This window comes from Chionomys nivalis, chromosome 8 (assembly GCF_950005125.1).
Source record: "Chionomys nivalis chromosome 8, mChiNiv1.1, whole genome shotgun sequence".
Taxonomy (NCBI): Eukaryota; Metazoa; Chordata; class Mammalia; order Rodentia; family Cricetidae; genus Chionomys; species Chionomys nivalis.
The window spans coordinates 49250317-49276877 of record NC_080093.1 but is presented as its reverse complement, the minus strand read 5'-3'; the positions used below and the strand labels follow the sequence as shown (position 1 = coordinate 49276877).

Below are 26561 nucleotides of genomic sequence, written 5' to 3'. Positions count from 1 at the left end.
CCCGATTCTCTCTTACCAAATTTCTCCTCCTATTTATTCTCTTTTTGCCAACCACATCTATCCTTTCCCCTGCCTAGCTATTGGTCATTCAGCTCTTTATTAGACCAATCAGGTATTGTAGGCAAAGTAACACATCTTCAAGGAGTTAAACAAATGCAACATAGAAGAATGCAACACATCTTTGCATCATTAAACAAATGTTCTACAGCATAAACAAATGTAACACATCTTCAACTAATATTCCACAACAAAGCCTGGTATAGGGCCTATAGCTTCGGTTTCAGCAGGTAAAGGCACTGGCTGCCAAGTCTGACATCCTGAGTTCAATCCCCAGGACCCACACGGTAGGAGGAGAGAACTGACACCTGCAAGTTACCCTCTGACTTCCTCATACACACCATGGGTCATATGTGTTAGTGCGCACACACACACACACCATGGTACATGTGTATATGTATACACACACTTAATAGAAGAGCCTGACACAGGGAAGGTGCTGAGTCAGAGTGAGCCCCCATCACCTGTATTCACCTGTGTCTTGCTATACACTATGGGTAGGAAACAGCAAGCCTCTCCACAAGCCTGGCAGGCCACAGCACACAACAGCCTCTTTCTGTTGGTGCAGGCCAATACCAGAATCACTGTGAATTACATATTTAAATTTGTTTAGTGGGGGTTGCTTCTCTCCACCATGTGGGCCCTGGGGATTGAACTCAGGTGGTCAGGCTCGACAACAAGCACCCTTACCTGCTAAGCATGTTGGAAAGAATTTAGACTCAGACAAATGTTAACTTAAAAATGTAAAGAACAAGCTGGGCTGTGGTGGCACACACCTTTAATCCCAGCACTCAGGAGGCAGAGGCAGGTGAATCTCTGTGAGTTCAAGGCCAGCCTGGTCTACAGAATAAGTTCCAGGACAGGAACCAAAGCTAAACAAAGAAACTGTCTAGAAAAAAACAATAAACAAACAAACAAACAAACAAACAAATAAATAAATAAACTGTAAAGAACATCTCCATATCACTGTCTCCCAGCTTCCTCTGAGGTGACATCTATAACCACAGGAAGCTCATGTATACCATGGAGCCTGGGACATTGCTCAGACTCTGAGGTATTGTGTACGCCCACTTCCATTTTGTCTTTGTGTATGATATGTATATTCTATAATTCTTTGGGGTTTTAATGTATTTTTTATTCTATATCTACAAGTGTGTATGTGAGCGTGCGTGTGGCATCCTGCTCTCACTCTGTGTTTTATCTCCATGAGACAAGGTCCCTCACTGACGCTGGAGCTAGGCCGTAGACATGGAAGTCCTCAGGACCCTCCCTCCACAGTGCTGGGCTTACAGAGACAATATGGCTATGACCGTTTTGTTCACGTGTGCTAGGAATTTCAGCTCAGGTTCTCATCACCTGTTGTGCCGTCTGCCCTGACTTTTTAATACTGGGTCAGCTGGCATAGTGGTGCAGCCTTTAATGCACTCAGGAGCAGAGGCAGGTCTATAACTAATAAAGATCTGCCACCCTCTGCATCCCAAAATCTGGGATAAAGGTGTGTGCCGTCCCTCCCAACTGGTTTTCTTTTTTTTTTTTCTTCCCCTAGACAGAGTTTCTCTGTAGCTTTGAGCCTGTCCAGGAACTAGCTCTTGTAGACCTCAGACTCACAGAGATCCACCTACCTCTGCCTCCCGAGTGCTGGAATTAAAGGCGTGCGCCACCACTGCCCTGCATCCAACTTGGTTTTGTTTTTGAGTAGGGTCTCACCACGTAGCTCAGGCTAGCCTCCAACTCTCAGTCCTTCTGCATCTTCCTCTCTAGTGTTGTGATTACAGGTGTATGTTACCATGCCAGGCCTACTTCTGTGATTTTTTTTTTATTATTGCATAGATCCCTGTAACCAGCATTTCAATCAAGACAATCATCACCCCCAGAGAAACTCCTGTAGAGACACATGGGCATCTATGCCTGCCTCAAACCATTCATCTTCCCAATCTTGTCATTTCAAGAATCCTAGCGGTAAGTCAGGCAGTGATGGTGTATGTCTTTGATCCCAACACTTGGGAGGCAGAGGCAGGTAGATCTCTGTGAGTTTGAGGCCAGCCTGGTCTACAGAGAGAGTTCCAGGACAGCCAGGACTATACAGAAAAGCCTTGTCTTGAAAAACAAAACAAACAAACAAAAAAGAATCTTAGTATTGAAAATTGAGGTAATGGGGCTGGAGAGATGGCTCAGAGGTTAAGAGCAGTGACTGTTCTTCCAGAGGTCCTGAGTTCAATTCCCAACAACCACATGGTGGCTCACAACCATCTGTAATGAGATCTGGTGCCCTCTTCTGGCCTGCAGCCATACAGGCAGACAGAACACTGTATACATAATAAATAAATAAATCTTTTTTTTAAAAAAAGAAAATTGCGGTAACGCCTGTAATCCTAGCACTTGGGAAGCTGAGGCAGGAGAATTCTGATTTGAAGGTCAGCCTGAGCTACACAGTAAGATCTTGCCTAAACAAACAAAATAAATAAATAAATAGGATAAATACATGAATAGGACCAGCGAGGTGGTGAGCAGCGAGGTGCTGAGCAGCGAGGTGCTGAGCAGCGAGGTGCTGAGCAGTGAGGTGCTGAGCAGGTTAAGGCAATAGTCATCAGGCCTCGAGAGCAGAGCTTATCTCTAAACCCAACACGGTAGAAGACTTTTTTCTGTTGGATAAAGATATTGAACGTGGGTTTTGTGTTGTTTTGGTTTAATTTTTTCTCCCCCGAGACAGAGTTTCTCTGTGTAATAGTCCTGGCTATCCTGGAACTTACTTTGTAGACCAAGCTGCTCTCTGAATGCTGGGATTGAAGGCATGCACCACCACACTTTGCTTAATTTGGTTTTTTGGTGACAGGCTCATGCCGTAGTCCAGACTAGCTTGGAACTTTTTATGTAGCTCAGGCTGATCGTGAGCTCATGGCAATCCATCTGCTCCAGCTTCCTGAAGGCTGGGATTACAAGTAGAATCCAGAACTACCGGTCTGTGAACTCCTGTCTACTTTCTGTCTGTTGTGGTTAATTATGTCCCTGGACAATGTGTTGAAGTCCTTATACTGACGACTATGAACATCATGTCAATCAAATTAAAACACAATCATTCTTTTTTTTATTTTTATTTTATTTTTTTTGAGACAGGGTTTCATCATGTAACCTTGACTGGCCAACCTATAACTTGATATGTAGACCAGGATGGCTTCAAACTGGAACTCAGAGATCCTCTTGCCTCTGCTTCCTGAGTGCTTGGTTTAAAGGAATGGACCACCACACTTGGCTTTATTCATCCTTTTCTCCCTTCTCTTTCTCATATTCATCTTAATAGGTGTGAGTCAGTGATGTGGAATTCCTCTCTGTATGCTGTGAATACCATTGGTTAATAAAGAAAACTGTCTTGGGCCTGCGCAGAACAGGTCAGAATCCAATATGGAGTCCTTCAGGAAAAGAATAGACAGGGATTAACACACTAAGAGTAAAGATAACAGCACACACGAAAACCTCCTGAGTTACCAACAAGGAGGAGACCAGCGCTACACAGCAGCAAGCCAAGCATGGGAGAAGACTATGGACCCTGGAAAAAAAGCATGTGACCTTGTTGACATCTAGATTCTGGACTTCTGGCCTCCAGAAGGATGAGGGATACATTCACTGGTGCTAGGAATCAAACCCCTGCTCCCTGAAAGAGCAGCAGCCAGTGTGTTCAGTGTGTTGGTTTTTTTTTTTTTTTTTTCTTTTTTTGGTTTTTCGAGATAGAGTTTCTCTGTAGCTTTGGGGCCTGTCCTGGAACTAGCTCTTAACCTGAATCATCTCTCTATCCCCCTGGCTAACTTTTTAAATCAAAGTAAAAAGCTTGGTTTTGATAATTGTCCTGTGTATATAAGATACTAGCATTAGAAGACTTTGGAGGGGGGCTGGAGAGATGGCTCAGTGGCTAAGAGCACTGACTGCTCCCACAGAAGATTCCCAGCACCCAAACTCCAATTCAGTCCCAGGGGACCTCTTCTAGCTTCACATGGTGCACACACGCACATGAGGATATAATACTCACACAAAAATAAACCAATCTTTTGTATTATTATTTCATTCTGTTTGTATGAATTATTATTATTTTATTCTGTATGCATGAATTATTATCATTTTATTGTGTATGGATGGATGTATGAATTATTATTTTATTCCATATGTATGCATTATTATTTATTCTGTATGTATGAATTATTATTATTTTATTCCGTATGGATGTATGGATGAATTATTATTTTATTCCATATGTATGTATTATTATTTTATTCCATATGTATGTATTATTTATTCTGTATGTATGAATTATTATTTTATTCCGTGTATATGAATTATTATTTTATTCCATATGTATGTATGAATGTATTACATATTACTATTTTATTCCATGTGTATGAATTATTATTTTATTCCGTATGTATGAATTATTATTTTATTCCGTATGAATTATTATTTTATTCCATGTGTATGAATTATTATTTTATTCTGTATGTATGAATTATTATTTTATTCCGTATGTTTGAATTATTATTTTATTCCGTATGTATGAATGTGTTGCCTGCATCTATGTATGTGCACCACATGTGCACTTGGTGCCCTTGGAGGCCAGAACAGGATGCTGGATCTGCTCAGACTGGAATTACAGTTGTGAGCTCCCATGCAGGTGCTGGGAATCAAACCTGGGTTCTCTGGAAGAGCAGGCATTGCTTTACTACTGATCCATCTTTCTACCCCCAAACAGATATGTTTATTAAAAAGGAAAAAAAATGCTCAGCAGGTAAGGGCGCCTGATACAAACCTGGCAACCTAAGTTTGCTACCTGGATCCCACTTGGGGGAAGAAGAGAATACTCTTAGAAGTTGTCTGTAGGTGGACTTTCCTGTCCTGCCTGCCAGCTCCCAAATGACCATAAGAGACTTATTATAAACTACAAATGCTGGCCAATAGCTTAAGTTTGTTCCTAACTGGCTGTTACATCTTAATTCAGCCCATAATTTTTATCTATGTACTACCTCATGGCTCGGTACCTTTCGTCAGCATGATAAATTCATTTTTCTTCTCCCTGTGTCTCCCCACAACTCCTCCCTCCCTCCCTGGGCCTAGTGTTTGTTTTGTTTTATATGTTGCTCAGGTTAGCCTCAAACTTGCTATGTAGCCAAGGATGTCTCCTGAGTCTCCTGTGTCCACCTCCTAAGTGCATGTACCGCCACACCCAAATTATGTAATGCTGAGGATTAACTCCTGGCTTTGTGCCTGCTAAGTAAGCACCGCATGTCCCAAATGGGCTACATCCCCAGCCCGGTACTCCTGCTGTCTGCGGCAAATGATCCCCACTTCTCCTGTCATCAAGCGTCTCACCGGCCTTTCCCTGCCTGTGTTTACACTCTATCTTCTGTCTTCCCTGCCGCTGAGATGGAAGTGCTTCCCTTCATTTGTTGGTTTGGTTTCTGAGACGGGGTTTCCTGTCTGTCCTGGGACTCACTATGTAGACCAGGCTGGCCCAACTCACAGAGACCTCCCAAATGCTGGCACTGAAGGCATGCACCACCTTACCCAGCCCTGCTTTCCTTTCCTTGCTTCTGGTCCTTCCCAGCCCGGCCCAGCTTCTCTGCCCTTAGCATTTAGTCATTGCTGTTCTGTGTATTTCCCGGCTGATTTCTTTGTTTATCTTTTATAGACCATAAATTCCATGGAGGTCAGGTTTATGGTTATTACTTGACTTTATGTGTATGAGTTGGTCCGCTCATATGCCCTTATATCACATGTGTGCAGTGCCTGCAGAGGTCAGAAGAGGGGTCAGCTCCCCTGGAACTGGAGTTAGAACAGATGGTTATGAGCCACCATATGGGTGCTGGGAGCCACACTGGGGTCCTCTGGAAGGGGAAGGAGTAAGTGCTTTTAACCTCCAAGCCATCTCTCCAGCTCTGAAGCAGATTTTTTGTTTGTTTTGTTTTTCTACTTACTAGCAAAGTCCAGGGTACTATGGGAACTTTGTGAATGACGATTAGGTGAATGAACCAAGGAATGAATGGGAGGAGAGAAACTGCCCATTCAGAAAGAAGGAAGAATGAGAAGGCTGGGCCAGATGTATGAAGTCCTAGCTTTGGAGCCTGTCCTGAAACTTGCTCTGTAGACCAGGCTGGCCTCGAACTCACAGAGATCTGTCTGCCTCTGCTGCCTGAGTGCTAGGATTAAAGGCGTGCATCAAATATCTTATACAGGTAAGAATATCCTATAAGAGGCTAGCCTGGTCTAAAAATCGAATTCCAGTTCACTAGGAGCTACACAAGAGAAACTCTGTCTTGAAAAACTAACCAAACAAACAAACAACCCCCCCAAAAAATAGTCTCATGTATGAGGCAGAAGGTGTCTCCTGCTCGGCCTGTGTCATGCTCCCCCCCTTCTGTCCCTGTCTGGCACACCACAATCCCTGTTCCTGTGCATCCACTATATTCTGCTTCCTGTCACAGAGGCCAGACCTGCTTGGCTAGCTGGGCTACTTGTCTGCTACACAGGGGAAACACACGAGCTTCCTGTCCCTGTCCTGCTGCCCAAGGGAACTCAGGCCCGATAACCTCTAGCACAGGCAAACTGCTGAGTGCCTAAAATGGCTGACTCCTAGCTCTGCCCAGAAACTTCTGGGGATGATTTAGTCCCAAGATTCTCCACAGTTCTGAGAGGAACTTGCAGGGGCCCTGACCGAGGTCCCTGAGGCACCAGAAACTAGACAGTCTTCCGGTTCCCCCGCTCTCCAGCACAAGTGAGAATGAGCTAAGCTTCTTAGTGTCTCTGAGTATCTGTTTTCTCATCAATAAAACGGCAGTCTGTCCTTGGATGGAGAAAGCAGTCATGTGGCAAAGGGCAGAGGTGAGAACGGGGCCACCCTGCTTGGATTTACTTATGTATGTGGTACTGGAGGTTGAGCCCAGATCCTGTCGTACGCTAGGCAAGTCATCTCCCACCGAACTACACACACCCTATCTTTTTATTCTTTTTTACTGTCTTTTTTTTTTTTTTTGGTAGGGAGACAGGTTTTATACAGCTAAGACTGGCCTCAAGATCATGGATAGCTATGGATGACCTAGAACTGACCCTTCCACCTCTGCTGCCTGAGAGTTCAAACTACAGGTGTGTGACACCACACCCAGCTTATTATATTTTTATTAGCTTTGTTTTTATTACATTTTTCTATTTGTATTTGCATATATATATGCATGGCTATGGTGGGCCTGGGCTGCCCTGGCACACATGGAGTGGGTTTTCTCCTACTGTGAGTCGGCCTGGCCAGCAAGCACCTACCCTGCTGAGCCATCTCCCTGGTCACTTTTATCTTTGTTATGTCTTTATGTTTTTTATTTATAAAACTTATTACATTTATTTATTTAGTGTGTGTCTCATGTGGAGGTCGGAGGATAACTTGTGGGAGTTAGTTCTCTCTCTCCTTCTACCATGTGGGTCCCAAGAAGCAAAAAGCTTGTCCGCCTTGGTGGCAAATGCCCTTTATTTGCTAAGCTATTTTTTAAAATAGTTTTTTAATTTATTTATTTATTTATTTATTTATTTATTTATTATGTATACAGTGTTCTCTCTGCCTGTATGGCTGCAGGCCAGAAGAAGGCACCAGATCTCATTATAGATGGTTGTGATCCATCATGTGTTCGTTGGGAATTGAACTCAGGACCTCTGGAAGATCAGTCAGTGCTCTGAAACTCTGAGCCATCTCTCCAGTCCCCTTTAAATAGTTTTTATTTGTATTTTATGTACGATGGTGTTCTGCCATACATGCAGTATGTTTGTGTGAGGATGTCAGATCCCCTGGAACAGGAATTACAGACAGCCGTGAGCTCCCATGTGGGTGCTGGGAGTTGAACCTGGGTCCTCTAGAAGAGCAGCCCTTCTTAACCACTGAGCCATCTCTCCAGTCCTGCTAAATTTTGTTTTTTTGTTTTTTTGGTTTTTTTTTGCTGGGGTAGGGGTATTCAAGACAGGGTTTCTCTATGAAACAGCCCTGCTGTCCTTGAACTCACTGTGTAGACCAGGCTGGCCTCAAATTCACAGAGAGCCACCTGCTTCTGCCTCCGAAGTGCTGGGACTAAAGGTGTGCACCACCACCATCTATCATGAAGCCATTTCTTAGGTTGCTCATTCATTCATTCTCTCTCTCTATTTTTTTTTTTGAGACAGTTTTCTCTGTGGGACAGTCCTGACTGCCCTGGAGCTCACTCTGTAGACCAGGTTGGCCTCGAACTCACAGAGATTCACCTGCTTCTGCTTCCCGAGTCCTGGGATTGAAGGCGTGCGCTGCCATGGCCTGGTCTAGTTTTTCAGGATCTTGATGATTACAGTCTAGCATTGACCTTTCTTTTTTTCTGAGGATGACTTTGAACTCTGACCCTCTTGGCCCCACTTCCTAAGTGCTGGCATTACTAGCATGTGTTCTCACACTACAGCTGGTTTATGCTACACTGGGAATTGAACCCAGGCCTTCATGTATGCTAGGCAAGCACTCCATCAATTCAGCTATATCCACAACCCTTGTATTTTGAGGCTCTAAAATTTAAAATTCATTTATCTTTCTTGGGTATCAATGTTTTGCCCGTCTATATGTCTGTGCACCATGGACATGCCTGGCACCTTTGGAGGTCAGAAGTGGGCAGTTCTGGAAATGGAGTTATGGATGGTTGTGAGCCATTCTATGTGTGCAAGGAGCCACACCCAGGTCCTCTGGAATAGCAGCTGTGCCCTTAGTAGAGGAGCCAGCTCTGCAGTACCCACTCCCAGCTTATTGTCATTATTGCCTTTGTGGTGCCGGGAATGGACCCAAGCTCTTGCACATGCTAGGCCAGTGCTGTGCCACTGAGTCTCACCCCACTCCCTGTTAGCTGGGCAACCCTGGGCAAACTGCTGAATTTCCGCGGCTTAGTTTCCTCACCTATGAAACAGGCCTGATAACAGCACCTGGTTCATGAGATTGGCATGAGGATTAAACCTGTGCCTGGCCGGCAGTCTGACCACAACAGGGCAGCCTGGGATCCTCCTGTGTACAGCAAGTGGAAGATGATATTTGTTGTTCTCAGCCCTGCCCCGCGAGGCCACACACAGAGTGATTTTTCTGGTCATACAGGCCTGTGTTTGCACTGGGTCAAATGCCGAGCACATGGACGGACTCACTCCGTTGCTGGAAATGCCCGAAGTTGTACAGGAAGGGTTTTCCAGGCCAGTGGAAGAAGGCAGGCAAGTTACTGTACTTTGGGTAGGGAGGGGCTAAGAGAAGACAACCAGACTGAAGGGGAAGTGGGGTTTGGGGATGTGGACAAGCTAGAGTTGATACAAAGAGCATGCCTGAGGACAGGGGAAGCTGGGAGCAGGCCACGCAGGACTCCTCCTGACCAGTCACAGAAGCCTGTTAGGGCAGCATGTGTCCCAGCCTCTCCCAGCTCTGTCCTGGACAGCTGGAGGAGCTAAAACCCTGATTCTACATCTCAGCCGGCCTCAGTTAGGTGAGACTCACACCTTCCACTGCTGTGGGCGTGGTTCTGATGGAGCCAGCGTGGCTCTCTGGCAGCTCTGTACTATGGGGGCTCCAGATTCTTGTACTGCCGAGAATGTTTGAGTGTGTTGTTTTGCTCTGTAGCCCAGGCCAGCCACAGACTCTGTTTCTTTCTGTCTCGGCCCCCTGAGTGTTGAGGTTACACCACACCCAGCTTAGTTCTTGTTTTCTCCAGGACAGCTCCACCTGTGCCGCGCAACCCCCAGGAACTCTAGAGATCTAGCGAGACCTCTGCCCAGGAAACTCTGACAATCCTAGTAGACATTCTCCTCATCCTCCAGAAAGCTACTGACCTCTGTGTCAGACTCCAGGCAATTCATTACCCACCTTATTAAACAAGGTCTCTCTTGCTATTTCTGCCATGGTAAGTATTCTGATTAGCTGGCCCACAAGCTTAGAGACAATTTTCCCATCTCTGCCTCCCAGCTCACTGTAGGTGGGCTGGGATTACAGGCGGATGCTGCTACATCCCTCGCCCCCAATTTAGCTAAAGAGTATCCTGTTTCTGCAGGACCTATGACTTCCCGTGCTATGGGGTTTTAGTCATATTTACATGACAGGCATAGACTGTCTCCTGTAGAGTGAACTTCAAATCCAATCAGAGTGTGACTGGATGGGCTACCCCGCACCAGTAAAGCCACTATTATACAACTGCACACATCCTGCATGGCTGATTGGTCTTGGAGTTCACAGGTTTACAGCCAGACGATGCCTTTTCTCCCCAAGCAACGTGCAGCACCTTCTGAGACCGAGAGCTGACCAGCGTGGAAGAAACTTCCAGCCGAGATGCAGCTCGATTTCTCCACGTCATGCAACCAAGGGACTCAGTATCTTTAGCAGTACGGTGGGAAGTTTTTTGGTGGTTAGATTTTTGTCAAGGGTCATTTGGGAAGTGGGCACCTCAGTTGAGAAAATGACTCCAAAGTCAACGGGAAGCTCAGCCAGTGAAGGAGCCCACAGCCAAGTCTGAAGACCTGAGCCAGATGCTACCACCCGGGCGACAGGAGGAGACAGCTGACGTCTACCGGTTGTCTGTCGTTCTCTGTCACACACACACACACACACACACACACACACACACACGATAACATAATGTGGGAAAATGCCTCCATCTGAGCTGTGGAGCATTTTCTCTCTCTTTTGCCTTTTTTTTCTTTTTTTTTTCGAGACAGGGTTTCTCTGTGGTTTTGGAGCCTGTCCTGGAACTAGCTCTTGTAGACCAGGCTGGTCTCGAACTCACAGAGATCCGCCTGTCTCTGCCTCCCGAGTGCTGGGATTAAAGGCGTGCGCTACCACCGCCCGGCTTCTCTTTTGCCTTTTGTTTTGAAACAGGGTCTCACCATATGAACTGTCCTGGAACTCACTCTGTAGACCAGGCTGACCTCGAACCCAGAGAGATCGCCTGCCTCGGCCTCCCAAGTGCTGAATTTAAGATGTGCTCCCAGCTAGGGTGTTTTCATGGGTGATGATTGGTTAGAGAGTCCATTATTGATTAGAGAGTCCATTATTGATTAGAGAGTCCATTATTGATTAGAGAGTCTATTATTGATTAGAGAGTCTATTATTGATTAGAGAGTCTATTATTGATTAGAGGGCCCATTATTGATTAGAGAGCCCATTATTGATTAGAGAGTCCATTATTGATTAGAGAGTCTATTATTGATTAGAGAGCCCATTATTGATTAGAGAACCCATTATTGATTAGAGAGCCCATTATTGATTAGAGAGTACATTATTGATGAGAGAGTCTATTATTGATGAGAGAGCCCATTATTGATTAGAGAGCTCATTATTGATTAGAGCCACCTTTGGGCATGTGGCTCCGGAAGTTAGAAAAGTAGCTGAGCAGAGAGAAGCCTGGAGGGGTCTAATGGACAATATCCCTCTACGGCCACTGCCTCAGTTCTTGCTCTGACTTCCCTACGTTAAGGACTGTGGTTAAGACATGTAAGCCAAATAAATTCTTTTGCTTTTGGTCATAGTATTTAATCACAATAAAAATTAAATGTAGCAGGCTTTTTTGGACCGCCAGCCCCCAAATCATAACACAGAGACTCATTAATTATGAAAGCTCGGCCTTTGCGTAGGCTTGTTTCTAACTAGCTCTTATAACTTAAACTAGCCCATTTTTATTATGTCGCGCATGGCTTTCACCTCTTCTCCTGCAAGTACTTCTTCCTCCATGCTTGGCTGGCAACTCTGACTTTCTTCTTCCTGGAGACCTCTCTGTCCCCAGAAGTCCCGCCTAACCTCTTCCTGCCTAGCTCTTTATTAAACCAACACAGTGACACATCTTCATACAGTGTAAAGGAATATTCCGCAATAATTAAACCAAAAGAGCAAGTAAGAGAAGACCTGGCCATGTTGGCGCACTCGGGAGGCAGAGGCAGGCGGATCTCTGTGAGTTCAAGGCCAGCCTGGTCTACAAGAGCTAGTTCCAGGACAGGCTCCAAAGTTATACAGGGAAACCCTGCCTCAAAAAACCAAACAAACAAAATCACAAAGTCTGCTGTTGGGTGGAGCATGGTATAAACGTCAGTTGTGCCTACCAGGTTGCTCGTGTTCCAGGGACCTAATAAAGCCTTGCTTAGTTCTATTTGCTTTCTCCATCATTGGGAAAGGACCATGGAAACATTTGACTCTTGTAGATTGGTATGTTTTACCTGAGATTTCATTCACATTTTGCTTTTGTGGAGTTTGAAGCTGTTTTTCAGTGAATATTTTGGATTGTTGTGTTAATGATTACCTGACATTCTTATTTTTTTAATTTTGTTTTGGTTTTGTTTTTTCCAGACAGGGTTTCTCTATGTAGCCCTGAGTGTTATGGAACTAACTCTGTAGACCAGACTGGTCTTAAACTCACAGAGATCCCCCTGCCTCTGCTTCCACCACCCAGCACATTTTTACCTTTAAAAAAAATACTTTCCCCCACAAAAAAAAATAGCCAGGAGGTGGTGGTGTACACCTTTAATCCCAGCACTTAGGAGGCAGAGGCAGGTGGATCTCAGTGAGCTTGAGGCCAGCCTGGTCTACAGAGTGTGTTCCAGGACAGCCAGGACTTTTACACAAAGAAACCCTGTCTCAAAAAACAAGGATAGATAAATAGAGAGAGAGAGATAAAATTAAAAAAAAAATACACTTATCTTTTGTCAGGCATGGTGGTGCATGCTTTTAATCTCAGCATCTGGGAAGGAGAGGCAGGCCGATCTCTGAGTTTGAGGCCAGATTGGTCTACAGATCTAGTTCTACGACAGTCAGAGCTACATAGTGAGACCTTGTCTTGGAAAAACAAATACACACACACTCTCATTTTACCTGTGCAGTATACGTCTATCCACCCACATGAGCACAGGCAGGCCAGCGGGGAACACCGGATGTCTTACTCTGTCGCTCTCACCTCATTCTCTTCGGACCTGGCTTGAACCTGCAGCAAGGCTGGTAGCCAGTAAGCCCCAGAGATCTCCTGTCTCTGTCTTCCCACAGCACAGGATTATAGACTGAGGCCACGCCACACAGTTTACATCAGGTCTAAGGATCTGAACTCAGGTCCTCACGCTTGCATGGCATGCACGTTTACTTGCCGAGTCTTCTTCCCAACTCTCCAGAAGCCTTTCTTTCGTTTTCTCTTCTTCTTTCCTTTCCTTTCATTTTTAAAAAAAAAAACAAAAAACAAAAAACAAAACAAAACAAATAAACCCCACAGGGTTTCTCTGTGAAGCCCCGACTGTCCTGGAACTACTCACTCAAGGCTAGCCTTGAACTCAGAGATCTGCCTGCCTCTGCTTCCCAAATGCTAGGTAATGGTATTTACTGCCACTGTCCAGACAGTAGCATTTCTTACCTCCCAATGTTTAGGTAATTCACTAACGTTACGTTGCTCAGGCAGGAGTTGAACATTTGACTGTCCTGCTTCTGCTTCTAAGGGGAGCTGGAATTACAGGACGGCTTTCCTGGCACTGTTCTAGAATTACATGTGCGTGTATGTGTGTGAGTTTGCTCATACGCATGGATAGCGCGCCCCCTAGCGGACAAACTATTAGCTGGTTTAAAAGGCTGTAGAGCTCAGAGAACAACGCCGGGAGTCCATTCTTTTATCGTAAGGGTCCTGGGGATTGGGCTCCAGTCATTAGACTGAAAATTTGAAATTTATGCCCTGGCAATGTTGAAACATGCAGGAGACATGGGTGGCCCGTATATGTCGGTTCTGCTGAACTTGTCCATATTGGGTTTCATGGTCTAAGTTGACGAGGACAACTGACCAGGTCTCTTCTCCAAGTCAGTGCAGCAAGTGCTTTAAGCCTCCAGCCATCTCGATGGCCCTCACTTATTTCTGAGATAGGATCTCACTCTATAGTTCCAGGCTGGCCTCAAACTTAGTGATCTTCCTGCCTTAGCCCCAACTTCTGGGATTATAAGAATTGGCCACGATGCTCTGCTCACTGAATTATTTCAAAAGTTGAAGAGACCTGAGCTGGAGGCCAAACATGGGAGACCTCACTGTATTGGAGCCCAAAAAGTTGAATCCATAGGAGCACTGGAAAAGAGGCCAACATGGATACAGCATTTAAATAAAAAGATGGACAGAGGAAGATATATATATATATATGGAGTGGTCAGAAAAACTTAGGAGATTTTCAAGAATAGGGGAGATGCTGGGTGGTGGTGGTGCATGACTTTAATCCCAGCATTCAGGAGGCAGAAGCAGACGGATCTCTCTGTGAATTTGAGACCAGCCTGGTCTACACAGTTCCAGGACAGCCAGGGCTACATAGAGGAACCCTGTCTTGAAAAACAAAAACAAACAAAACAAAACATTTAAAAGAATAGGGGAGGCTGAGTCTGTAGGATTGGAGGGAGCCAATAGAAGGTCATAGATAGGTGTATGGGGGTGTGAGCTAACTTAGGACTAGATACAAATTGAATTGGTAAGCAAGAGGCTCTCAACCTGTTGCTTGAGACCCTTATGGGGCGTCACATGTCAGATATTTACATTACGATTCATAACAGCAAAATTATAACTATTAAGTAGTATCGAAATAATTTTATGGTTGGGGTCACCACAACATGAGGAGCTGTATTAAAGGGCCACAGCATCAGGCAGGTTGAGGACGCTGCGATAAGACCAGCGGGTGGTGGAGAAGATGGCAGAGACCAGAGCACAGGGACACAGGGGCCGACAGACCCTAAAGACTCCTAGGATTGGCTTTGTTAAGCCTCTGAGTCTGCAGTGAGTCCGCCTTAAAAACGGGAGGTGTACAAACACACACACACACACACACACAGATAAACTTGGGTGAGGAGCGACTTTATGGGTTGGCAAAGGAATAATTCAGGACACAAGGTAGACACTTTAGGTCTCCATTCTGTTCGCGACTACAGTGATTGCCTGAGTCCTAAGTTGAGACTTGAAACAGCGGACTGCTCAGAACCGAGGGTCGTGGCTACTACCAAGGAAGGAACACGCGTGCTGATTGAGCGCTTGGGTGCTGAAGTCAACTTCTCCGCACAGAACTCTCCACCCAAGCCTCGGAAGAACTGGAGCTCTGCTTCTTGTCAGTCCGGACACACCCGAGCGCTGCTCACTTTGTGGGCGCCGTAAGCGTTCCCACAGGCAGGATAGGACCTCCTACCTACGGACTGCGCTTTCTCCGGCGTCGGCCGCTGGCTGCGGTGGAACCGAGCCCAGAGCAACCCAGTCTACGCACCCTAGCATCCACTCACCTGCTGTTCTCTTTCTATAGGCCAGAATTTTTTCATTCTTTTTTCTTATTGGTCCGCGTTACTTTATCAAAACCTATCAGCGGTAGCCACGGGACCCAACTCCTACCCAAACTGCACTGGGGAGGTGACCTAGGAAGACACGTCTGTTTTCGGCATCCAGTTTTCCCAGGAAGCACTTTACTGCTCACCGTGTCGTACCTGTCGTACCCTGGAGTGAGGCGCTGACACATTTTATTTCTTTTATGCCTGACGTAAAGCCTGGCTCTTGCTCGCTCTCCTCCCCCCTCCAAATGGCTCGGCCCGCAGAATGCCCCAGCTTCCAGACACTTTGACAGCCGGAGTCTTGCTGGGGTTTAGGGTGATCCTACTACGGTGACTAACAAGAGTATCGGGGGGCAGCCCTTTCCCGCAGCGCTCTTGGTCGCGACTACGCGCCCCATCTCTTGCTCGTCCCGGCTGCGTGCGCGCGGGCCCGGAAGCACCGGCGAGATCGCTACGTGCAAAGCGCACTTGGTACAGTCCACTCCGCCGCACCCCGCGCCGCCGGAAGTGAGGTGTCTTACCCTCGAAGTTCCGGTTTGCAGGGGGTGGGGAGTGTTGTTAACCGGAGCGGCTGCCGCAGTCGCGGTGATTGAGCGGGCTCGCGGCGCTGGGCTCCTGGTGAGTGGGCCGAAGTCTGGTCCAGGCTGTGGTTGGGGTGGGGGGTCGGGAACCAGGACCTTGCCCTTTGGGGTCACTGAGATCAGCCCGTCCCCCAGCGTTCCGCCGCTAGTTTTCGGCCTGTCAGATGGCTGTAGACCTTAGGCGGCGGCGCGGCCACCGTTCCAGAGGCCGGGCCCCGCCTGAGTCGTTTGCAACTCCTAGCGCTCACAGGTGCGCGGCTTCGAGGCGACCGGGTGGTTCTCGGTCCCGCCGCTGCACCCTGCTGGTCGGCCGTTTCTCCGGTGCTCGGAGTGGACACTGCTCGGGGGGCTAGGAGGGGGATGCCAGGGTTCCAGACTGACGTACCCCGTTGGGCGCGCGTCTACGCTGACCACCCTGACACAGCTGTCACCGACGGTTCTGCCTCCCAGGCTGTGCCTTCTGCGTCTTGCCTTCTCCCAGCCAGGCCCAACGTTCCCGCCTCTAAAGCTTATCATCCCAGCTCCCACAGAGGGTCATCTGCAGGAGCCCCCCTCCTCCCAACATTGCTGCTTTGCCTCTTTGACTCCCCAGAGGAGGCGGCTTGGCAGGCAGCGTGGAAAGAGCCCTAGATTTGAAATGAGACTGACCCAAGTTCCAGGCCTTGCATCAGTGCGAGCCTTTAACCCTTGAGTCCCTGTTTCTTGCTTGTGAAATGGGGAGTATATGCTGTTCTGAATCTAATGGCTGTCAGGCCGAAATGAGAGTTTACCCCTACTTCTGACACTCAGCCAGGGACTGTGATAGGTTTGCACAGCATGGACATGACAAATATAATTTTCCTTGTGCAGGTCTCTGGGCCAGGGCAATGTTCCGCACCGCAGTGATGATGGCGGCCAGCCTGGCGCTGACTGGGGCAGTGGTGGCTCATGCCTACTACCTCAAACACCAGTTCTATCCCACTGTGGTGTATTTGACCAAGTCCAGCCCCAGCATGGCAGTGAGTTCAGGGCTCAGTGAGGGAGGATTGCCCAGGGCGGGAAGGCAATGTCTGTGTGGGTCAGAGACAGGGCTCTATGTCATAGTAGGGGAGACATAGCCATTGGCTGCCTAACTTGGAATAATCTATGACAAGACTTGGGAGCATGTCAGAATGATGAGCCCCAGGCTGAAGAAAGCAGAAAATAACCTCGAACTATGGCTTTCCCCCACTCCTAGGTCCTGTATATCCAGGCCTTTGTCCTTGTCTTCCTCTTGGGCAAAGTGATGGGCAAAGTGTTCTTTGGGCAGCTGAGGGCAGCCGAGATGGAGGTAATATGTTGGTGGCCCCAAAGGACAGGGTCCAGAGCCAGGCAAAGAATGACTGGGTTCCATACCGTCCCATCTCAACCCACAGCACCTTCTGGAGCGGTCCTGGTACGCTGTCACCGAAACCTGTTTGGCCTTCACTGTTTTTCGGGATGACTTCAGTCCTCGTTTCGTGGCGCTCTTTACTCTCCTCCTCTTCCTCAAGTGTTTCCATTGGTTGGCTGAGGACCGTGTGGACTTTGTGAGTTGGGAGTGGCTGATGGCCATGCTGGTGGACTGGGGCATAGGGTGACCCCAAGCATCTTGACAGTGTCCCTCTCTGTTCTGCTGCAGATGGAGCGCAGCCCCAACATCTCCTGGCTTTTCCACTGCCGCATTGTCTGTAAGTGAGACTCGTGAAGAGGAGGGGCTGCTGGAGGGGCAAGGTGCCACTGAGAAGGCCAAACCTGTGAACCAGCACCCCAAAACCCTGGCGCCCTTTGGGACAGCTGGACAGGAAAGATAATTTAAGAAGTTAATTTGCATAGTCTCTACCCTGTTCCACTCCAGGGCTTCTAAACTGCCTGGGCCCTCAGCTCTCTGCCTTCTCCCCTGGGCCTGGGTTGCCCAAACACCCTACCTGGGCAAAAGTAGCTCCCAGAGGGCTGATTCCACTTGGGTGTACACATCACAGTAGACAGCTGGGCCTATGGCCATGGTGGACGTGAGGGTGGGGCTGTCCTAGAGCAGGAAGTGCTAACCTCACTTCCCTCCATTTGGGGGTCTCCACAGCTCTTATGTTCCTCCTGGGTATCTTGGACTTCCTCTTCGTCAGCCACGCTTATCATAGCATCCTCACCCGGGGGGCTTCTGTGCAGCTGGTGTTTGGCTTTGAGGTAAAACTTGTTTGAGAGGTTGGGGGGGGCAGAGTTGAGGTGGGACCGCTTGTGCTGTGAGCAGCCCTTCAAGGGCTTCCTGAGCACCTGTGGTGTCTCCACCTCCATACTGGCCACTAGGGAGCAGCCATCTTTTTCCTCCTGCCCTCATACACTCCTAAATGATTGCAGAAGGGCACAAAAAAAGGCTGTTATAGAGGATTCCTGATCTGGGCACCTTAGCAAGCCTTCCCGGAGGCTGGTGCCACAGCTGGCTATGGGTAGATAGAACATTGCTGGGTAAATCACCCAGGAGATGCGTCCCAGCTCACATTTGCTGGGGACTTACCACGTGCCAGGCCTTGAATTGTATGCATGAGTTCTGTTTCCTAATCAACAGAACTGGGTTGTAGGTGACAGTTGATGCTTTGTTTTACAAATGAGCAAACAGAGGTTGAGCCAGTTGCTTTAGTCATAGGCTGGGAGGACCTCACCTGTGTCCAAAGCCTGTGTTGGCACCACTGGTACCTGCTGCACTGAAGCCTGGCCAGAGCAGGGGGATGCTGGAGCTTACATGCGCCTCATGCCCTCCCTCCAGTATGCCATTCTGATGACTATGGTGCTCACCATCTTCATCAAGTATGTGCTGCACTCCGTGGACCTCCAGAGCGAGAACCCCTGGGACAATAAGGCTGTATACATGCTCTACACGGAGCTGTTCACAGGTGACAGGAGCCGGGGCCTCTCCTGATCCATGCCAGCTTCCTGCGTGCCTGCAGCTCTGTGGCCAGCCGTGCTCTCCCTTTCCTCCCCAGGCTTCATCAAAGTCCTGCTGTACATGGCCTTCATGACCATCATGATCAAGGTGCACACCTTCCCACTCTTTGCCATTCGGCCCATGTACCTGGCTATGAGGTGGGTCCAGCCTGTCCTGTCCCTGTCCCAGACTGTTCTCCCCACTTGCCTGCCTGCACTCACGAACTTGTCTCTTCAGGCAGTTCAAGAAAGCTGTGACAGATGCCATCATGTCTCGCCGAGCCATCCGCAACATGAACACACTGTAAGTGGGCTCATCCTGACGACTCTCTCAAACTTGACCTGATCACTTTGCTCCAGGTTCTGGTCCTCACGTGTGCTCTGACATGTTATCCAGGTACCCAGATGCCACCCCCGAGGAGCTGCAGGCAATGGACAACGTCTGCATCATCTGCCGAGAGGAAATGGTGACAGGCGCTAAGAGACTGCCCTGCAACCACATCTTCCATACAAGGTGGGACAGGGTCTGGGGGACTGCATATGCACAGGCTCATGGGGACCTGCTCATCACTGCCTGATCTTGCTCCCAGCTGCCTGCGCTCCTGGTTCCAGAGGCAGCAGACCTGTCCCACCTGCCGTATGGATGTCCTGCGGGCATCTTTGCCAGCCCAGTCCCCGCCACCCCCTGAGCCTGCTGACCAAGGAGCACCCCCTGCTCCTCATCCTCCACCACTGCTGCCACAGCCTCCCAACTGTAAGTGGTTCATTTGCCCTCAGATGACCTTCCCTGCCTTCAGGTACTTGCCTTGGGCTGGGTATTAACAAAGCTGGGCAATCCCAAATGTCTGCCCTCCAGAAGCTCATTCTGGGCAGGAAGGGGTGAGAAGATGAGAAATAGATAAATGGCCAGTGGTAAGCTGGGGGCCTGTAGGCGTGGAGGTCAGCTCCTAGCCACATATCGTGTTTGGGAGTAGGAACTCCCACTCACTCCTCTTCTCACTGCCGTTTTCTCCACAGTCCCCCAGGGCCTCCTGCCTCCTTTCCCGCCAGGCATGTTCCCACTGTGGCCCCCAATGGGTCCCTTTCCACCAGTCCCACCTCCCCCAAGCTCAGGAGAGGCTGCAGCTCCTCCGTCCACCAGTGCAGGTGAGCCTTTTGCATGCTAAGGCAGCTGGGAGTGGCAGAGCCACATCTGGAGACCTGGAAACTGATTTTTGTTCTGTGCTTTGTCAGCTGTTTCTCGGCCCGGTGGAACAGCCACCACCACAACTGCTGGTACCAGTACCTCTGCCCCAGCATCTGGTTCTGCCCCTGGCCCAGAGGCTGCCCCTGCCCCTGGCTTCCCCTTCCCTCCTCCTTGGATGGGTATGCCCCTGCCCCCACCTTTTGGTAAGTTGGCTACTCCCTGGGATGTTCAGGGTAATGAGGTCAGGCCCAGGTAGCTCAGACTAACCTCTGCCTCCTGCCAGCCTTCCCCCCAATGCCTGTGCCCCCTGCGGGCTTTGCCGGCCTGACCCCAGAGGAGCTGCGGGCGCTGGAGGGCCATGAACGGCAGCACCTGGAGGCCCGGCTGCAGAGTCTACGCAACATACACACGCTACTGGATGCTGCCATGCTGCAAATCAACCAGTACCTCACTGTGCTGGCCTCCTTGGGGTATGCATGCCAGCTTCTAGTAGAGCTCAAAAAAGGTCCCTTGTAGTTTGTGACATTTGTCTTCCCTGTACCGCGCGATACATTCTGCTGCCTCGGGCCACCTATCTACAGGCGCGTCTGGGAGCTCTTGGTCATGCCTAGCGCTTTCCTTCAAAGACGTGCATGCATAGCTGTATAGAGCCGGTGTTTATTAGTGAGCTGACTTTGGAATTTAGTCCTGTTTTTCTAAACTCCGGTTATTCCTGACATTAGCTGCTACAGCTCATCACCTCAGGAAGCAGATAGTAGAAAGTCACTTCAGGCTAGCTTCCATGTTCAAGTGCTAATCTCATTGCTTGCTTGCTTTATGTTGGAATAGGGGTGGAAGAGAAACCCAATTCCCAGTCATAGGTGACATGTGCAAAGGGCTGGTACGTAGCTGTAGTCCAAGGCTTGAGCACTCCGACTTACCCACTAAACACCCTCGAAGGTGCCCAGCTCCCTAGGTGGAGACTGAGGAGAACATGACACAGGTCAGCTGTCTCTGCCGGCAAGTGATTTACAATCCATGGGGCTAAGTCACCTGAGACTCGAACCCACATGTGTGCATTTAGGTCCGCTTTTCACAAGAATTCAAAGACAGCTTGCCTTAGAGCTTGTCCTGCAAGGCTCATGGTGGTGGTAGTGTTTGGTGGTGGGAAGATCTGTCTAACCCAGGATGCCAAGGTCAAGGCCTCTTTTGTCCCTTCTCTTGCCAGGCCCCCCAGGCCAGCTACTTCAGTCAACCCCACTGAAGAGGCTGCCTCTGCAGTGGTATCTGCTGCCCCCTCCACCAGCGTCCCCAGCTCTGAGGCCCCATCCCCTGGAGCCTCCTCACCAGCCCCTGAAGCTGAGAAGCCTCCGGGTAGGTGTGGTTAACCTTGAGGGGTGAGGATGAAGGACTCTCTGGGTTCCACTTGTGACCTATCTGTCCAGCTCCTGAGTTGGTGGGCGCTGCAGAGGAGCTTCCTGAGGACGGAGAACCTGACGCTGCAGAACTCCGCCGGCGTCGCCTGCAAAAGCTGGAGTCCCCTGTTGCCCACTGACACTGCCCAGGCCTGGCCCTGCTCTCTACTGGCCCTCTCTGGAACACATCCTGCCACCAAGTGCCAGCTCCCTCTGTCTGTACCAGGGAGTAACCCCCAGCTGAGAAAGAAGTGGCAGGATCTCTGAGGCCAAGTAAAAGTGGCTGGGTTCATAGTTGATCCGTCCCGATGGCCCTGGCAGCCACGTGGAGATGTTGGTCAGCTCTAACCTTCCTCTACCACTTGTGCTGTGTTCTGCTGGGGCCTTGGAAGTAGAGGCTTAACCTCTGGGAAGCTCCTCTCTGCTTTCTGGAAGAAGGTGAAGCCCCTCCAAGCTGTTTGTGAGCGTGGGACCATGCTGCCGTGCCGAACAGTATTACTTCTGTTCCCAAGTATGTACACCCGAGGGGCTGAAGACAGACCAGGACCTGCCCCACCCTCCTGCCTAGATGGACACCGGTCTCCTTCCTCTTCCCCAATCTCAGAAGCCCCTTTGTGATGGTGGCAGTGCCCCCTAAGCCCTGTGGCATTTCCATGTCTTACTGGCAACCACACAACTCAGGGAAAGGAGTGCCTGGGGGTGGGGGACAGGCGGGCAGCACTGAGGGACCCTGTCCTGCCCCTCCCCAGGCTCTTTCCCCCCCCCCCATCTCACCCAGCAGCCACTGCCTGGTGGGCCTGGCTGAGGGTGTGTGCTGCTCCTTAACCACTGCTCCCCACAATCCAAGGCAGGCCACCTCCAACCCATGGGACTCGAGTTCAGGATTGGAACTATTTCTGTACCTAGTGGATTTGGGCTTACTTTTGTCTTTTTGATTTGAATGCTTGACCCCAGGAAGGAAGAGCAGGTGTGAGGCTTGGTACCTGAACTTTCCTGTTTAGAACAAGCTCTGGGCCATGCAGGGACCATGGAGCCAAGGCCTAGCTGCTTATGTCTTTCTTCCTTTTGGTTATGTGTTACAGGAGTTTCTGGAGACAGTTTCAGATGATTATTTAATTTGTAAATATTGTACAAATTTTAATAGCTTAAATTGTATATACAGCCTAATAAAAACTTGCATTAATGACTGGTGGGGCTTGTAACTTAGGGCGAGGCTCCTTTTCCTTGCCCAGCCTGTAGACTCATGACTGATCTGTGGTCTCCTGGAATGAGGATGCCAAGGTCACTGAACATCTAGACATCCATCTTCCACATGGAGAACCTTAGGTCTGAAATCAAGCAGGGCAGCCAGGATCTGAATGCTGCTTAACCAATTAAACGGTGAAGTTGAACAAGTGGCTGATATTGGATGAGACAGCAGGATGATGTCCCCAACCCGATTATACACACTCAGAACCTAAGATATTCTTTTGCCTGTCTTGTCCATTGCAGTCCACAGTCCATGTCATTTTCCTGTGTTGTCTGTGTATGTTTTTTTGTTTTTTTTTTTGTTTGTTTGTTTTTCGAAACAGGGTTTCTCTGTAGCTTTGGAGCCTGGCCTGGAACTAGCTCTTGTAGACCAGGCTGGCCTCGAACTCACAGAGATCCGCTGCCTCTGCCTCCCGAGTGCTGGGATTAAAGGTGTGCGCCACCACTGCCCGGCGTCTGTGTATGTTTTCCACATGTGCTACCAAGACTAGTCTGGCTTACAGCAAAAGCTCCAGAAAATCAAGGATGCATGTCCCTAATGGGTCTGTCCTGTGAAGTCCCCAGAACAGGGTTGGGTGGTTGTTTCCAGAATGGCTCACATAAGAAATGCACCACCGTGCTTAAAGAGACAGCAGTTAATGTCTCTTGCTAGCTTGACTGTGTCTTGTGGACTCCCACATTGAATAGCTCTCCCCAAGTGGACACTTTTTTTTTTTTTTTTTTGGTTTTTTGAGACAGGGTTTCTCTGTGGTTTTGGAGTCTGTCCTGGAACTAGCTCTTGTAGACCAGGCTGGTCTCGAACTCACAGAGATCCGCCTGTCTCTGCCTCCCAAGTGCTGGGATTAAAGGCGTGCGCCACCACCGCCCGGCCCCAAGTGGACACTTAAACACCAAGGTCTTTTTCCTCTTTATGAAGCAAGGACTGATCTCAATGCTCATTAGGTACTTTTGAATCCCATTCCAAAGACTCCAAATCCACTTCCTCCATGAATGCCAGTCTGTGGAGGAACTGCCATGGGGATGATTATCATATCTCAGAAGCCTTTCTCAAGAAGCCAGGCTTTAAGCTGCTCATCAAAGTAGCCCTTGATTCGAAGAGTCCCTGTCACCTCATTAACCTGGGTGATGGGTGTTCTTCCCAGCTGTGGGCTCAGAAACTCTTCCACGTCTTTCTGTAGAGCCTGGGGAAAGAACTCCAGTCAACAGTTTCCAATTCCAGGGTTCCTTCCCTCCAGCCTGGAAGGATCAGGACAGACCCAAGTCACTTACCCAGATGTCCCCCTCCACCTTCCTGATCACGGTCATTTGTCGGTTGCCATGTGTAATGTCCTTGTAGACAGGGATGTTGTGCATCCGGGATCGTCGAACAAAGTAGGGCAAGTTGGGAGGGGGATCTGTAAAGGAGTATGGTATAGGAAGCCAGCTTATCCTAGGCTTAAGCCAAGGCCCTTCCCCTCACAAAAACTACAAATGGTTATGGGGGGAGGGGCTGCTTTGAGACAGACAAGGTCTGCCATACTTGGCTACGGAGGGTTGTTAAATCCTAGTGGAGAAAACTACTTTGACTTCAGGGCATCTCCTCTGTCCTTCCTTCAGTTTATAGCCAGGATGGAATATTCCCCCTAGTGCTTTAAAATCCCACCCAGGTCTAGTACCATTTAAATCTCAAAAAGAAGTGAAGTGCTGGGCATGACTGTTCATGCCTAGAATATACAGGTAGTTCAAGGATAGTCTGGGCCACATTAGACACTGTCTCAAAAAGAAAAATCAGAAGCCAGGCAAAGTGGTGCACACCTTTAATTCCAGCATTCGGGGGCAGAAGTAGGTAAATCTCTGTAGTTCAAGGCCAGCCTGGTCAACAAATGGAGTTATAGGACGGCCAAGGCTGTTACACAGGGAAACCCTATCTCGGGGTAAAAAAATCAGATATGGTGGCACATTTCTTTAATCCCAGCAGAGGGAAGGTGGTGGATCTCTGAGTTTGGGGCCCACACCTTTAATCCCAGCACTCAGGAGGCAGAGACAGATGAATCTCTGTGAGATCGAGACTCGCCTGGTCTACAGAGCGAGTTCCAGGTCAGCCAAGGCTACACAGAGAAATCCTGTCTCGAAAAAAGAAAAACAACAAAAAAAGTATTTATTCCCTGATCCTAGGGGAAACTCCCTCTAGAGGACTACTCTTCCATTAACCCAATGAGGTTGATAATTATGTAACAGAGAGATGGGAATTAAAGGGGTTCTTTTGGTTTGGTTTTTTTTTTTTTTAAAGATTTTTATTATGTATATAGGTTTCTTCCTTCATGTATCCTGCAGTACAGAAAAGGACACCAGATCTTATTACAGATGGTTGTGAGCCACTATGTAGTTGCTGGGAATTGAACTCAGGACCTCTGGAAGAGCAGCCAGTGCTCTATTCCTCTGAGCCATCTCTCCAGCCACCTGTTTTGGTTTTTTGAGACAGGGTTTCTCTAGATCCGGCTGGCCTCGAACTCAGAGATCGGTATGTCTCTGACTCGCGAGTGCTGGGATTAAAGACTAAAGACGTGCGCCACCTCCAGCCGGCCTAAACCTTGAAGTGGCAGTGAGATTTTATAAGCATAATAACACACTGGAGTTTGTAGAAAAGGTTTTATATGCTGAGCAGATTACACTCATTTTGTTGAATTTGAGGTTAGAAGAAGCTAAATGACTATTAAAGTCAAACCAACAATGAAGGGAAAGCCGAATTCAAATAGACTACCTTTTGCTAAACTGCATTCTCTATTGTACAAGGTCAGTTGGTCTGGAAGAAGAGAAATCTGAACACACGGGCCTTCTTTCTCTATGCTTTCTCATTACAAGGGAAGACTTCACCCCAGTAAAATAGAGTTCTTCTACTCTTGGGCCCTTCCCTGGGGATGAGACAATACTAATTCGCCTAAATCTGAACAGAACTCCTAAATCCACTGCGAAGTCCAAAGACTCAGCTGGGGCAAAGGACCTTCCTGGTCTACAGCCTTCAAACTCCCCCCATCACTCAGCTCACCTCTGGGAGGCTGCCAGCCGCTGGGAGTGGGATAATGTTTATGCTTTGGTGGCTCTGGGATTTTGGTGGGGGGGAACAGACGCTCCACAAACTGGTATTCATTCACAGACTCCACAAAGCTGGGGTTATCAGGAGGCCCCTGGGTTTGGCTCTAAAGCAAAACAAACCATCTTCCCATTAGTTCACACAACATGGAAGGTCTTTAGTAGGTAAAGAAACAGGCGGAAGGAACAGCGTATGTAAAAGACCTGCGCTGGGAAAGCACCCGACATTTTTCCAGAGTGCAAGGTATCAGGAGGGACTGGAGAAACAGCTCAAACGTCTGATCCCAAGATTTCTCCAGGACTCAAACAGCAAACAGCATATTTAGAAAAGCTAATTAATCATAAGACTAATCAATATAGTATTCTTCAGCAATTTCTTCTGAACATGGTGTTGAAACTCTCTAGCTCCGAATAAGGTGCTTGAGCCGATGGGGCACCGAGCCAGGACGGGCAGCTGCTCTCGGTCCTTAACCAACTCGAGGTATGCGGCAGCCCTATTCCAAAACCCGGACTACCCAGGCTCTGCCACCGGCCCTCTCCTCACTGCACATACCCTCGAGACAACTCGAGTATACAGGAAAACCTAGGCCTCGTAGGCATGCAGAGTTGTCATGAGCAACAGGCTCACACACAGCCTTTTGCCCTCCGCTCCGAACTCTCACCAGTTGCCGAAGCGCGTAGCTCCACCGGAGGCAGCACCCCCAGTCTCGCAGAGCGGGTCGGAAGACAGCCGCTGCCATCTTTGATTGACCCACTGCGCGTGCCATTTGCGCGCGCAACCGGCTCGGCCCCGCCCCCTCCCG

General features: G+C 48.7%; 2 protein-coding genes across 2 annotated transcripts; one reads left to right on the top strand and one right to left on the bottom strand.

The window, feature by feature from the left end:
- Positions 1-15488: 15488 nt before the first annotated feature.
- On the top strand, positions 15489-22685 carry Syvn1 (synoviolin 1). The gene is made up of 16 exons (XM_057778390.1): positions 15489-15982; positions 16795-16943; positions 17162-17254; positions 17340-17492; positions 17585-17633; positions 18023-18126; positions 18704-18830; positions 18921-19020; positions 19100-19165; positions 19259-19375; positions 19452-19615; positions 19879-20007; positions 20095-20250; positions 20331-20517; positions 21255-21400; positions 21472-22685. Exons 2-16 carry the CDS (start codon positions 16812-16814, stop codon positions 21579-21581), a joined length of 1833 nt encoding a protein of 610 aa, XP_057634373.1. The 5' UTR covers positions 15489-15982; positions 16795-16811; the 3' UTR covers positions 21582-22685.
- On the bottom strand, positions 22547-26547 carry Mrpl49 (mitochondrial ribosomal protein L49). Its single transcript, XM_057778391.1, has 4 exons — positions 26421-26547; positions 25715-25865; positions 23959-24083; positions 22547-23870 (listed from the first exon to the last, which is right to left on the bottom strand). Exons 1-4 carry the CDS (start codon positions 26523-26525, stop codon positions 23724-23726), a joined length of 528 nt encoding a protein of 175 aa, XP_057634374.1. The 5' UTR covers positions 26526-26547; the 3' UTR covers positions 22547-23723.
- Positions 26548-26561: the final 14 nt, after the last annotated feature.

Bases quoted from the DNA above. Each gene is read 5' to 3' on its own strand.
- Mrpl49 (XM_057778391.1), bottom strand. From the start codon at position 26,525: ATGGCACGCGCAGTGGGTCAATCAAAGATGGCAGCGGCTGTCTTCCGA. The intron at 25,866-26,420 runs GTGAGAGTTCGG...GTTTTGCTTTAG, and splicing joins GCTACGCGCTTCGGCAACTG to AGCCAAACCCAGGGGCCTCC. The intron at 23,871-23,958 runs GTAAGTGACTTG...TTCTTTCCCCAG, and splicing joins AGGTGGAGGGGGACATCTGG to GCTCTACAGAAAGACGTGGA.
- Syvn1 (XM_057778390.1), top strand. From the start codon at position 16,812: ATGTTCCGCACCGCAGTGATGATGGCGGCCAGCCTGGCGCTGACTGGG. The intron at 20,008-20,094 runs GTGAGCCTTTTG...GTGCTTTGTCAG, and splicing joins TCCTCCGTCCACCAGTGCAG to CTGTTTCTCGGCCCGGTGGA. The intron at 21,401-21,471 runs GTAGGTGTGGTT...CTATCTGTCCAG, and splicing joins TGAAGCTGAGAAGCCTCCGG to CTCCTGAGTTGGTGGGCGCT.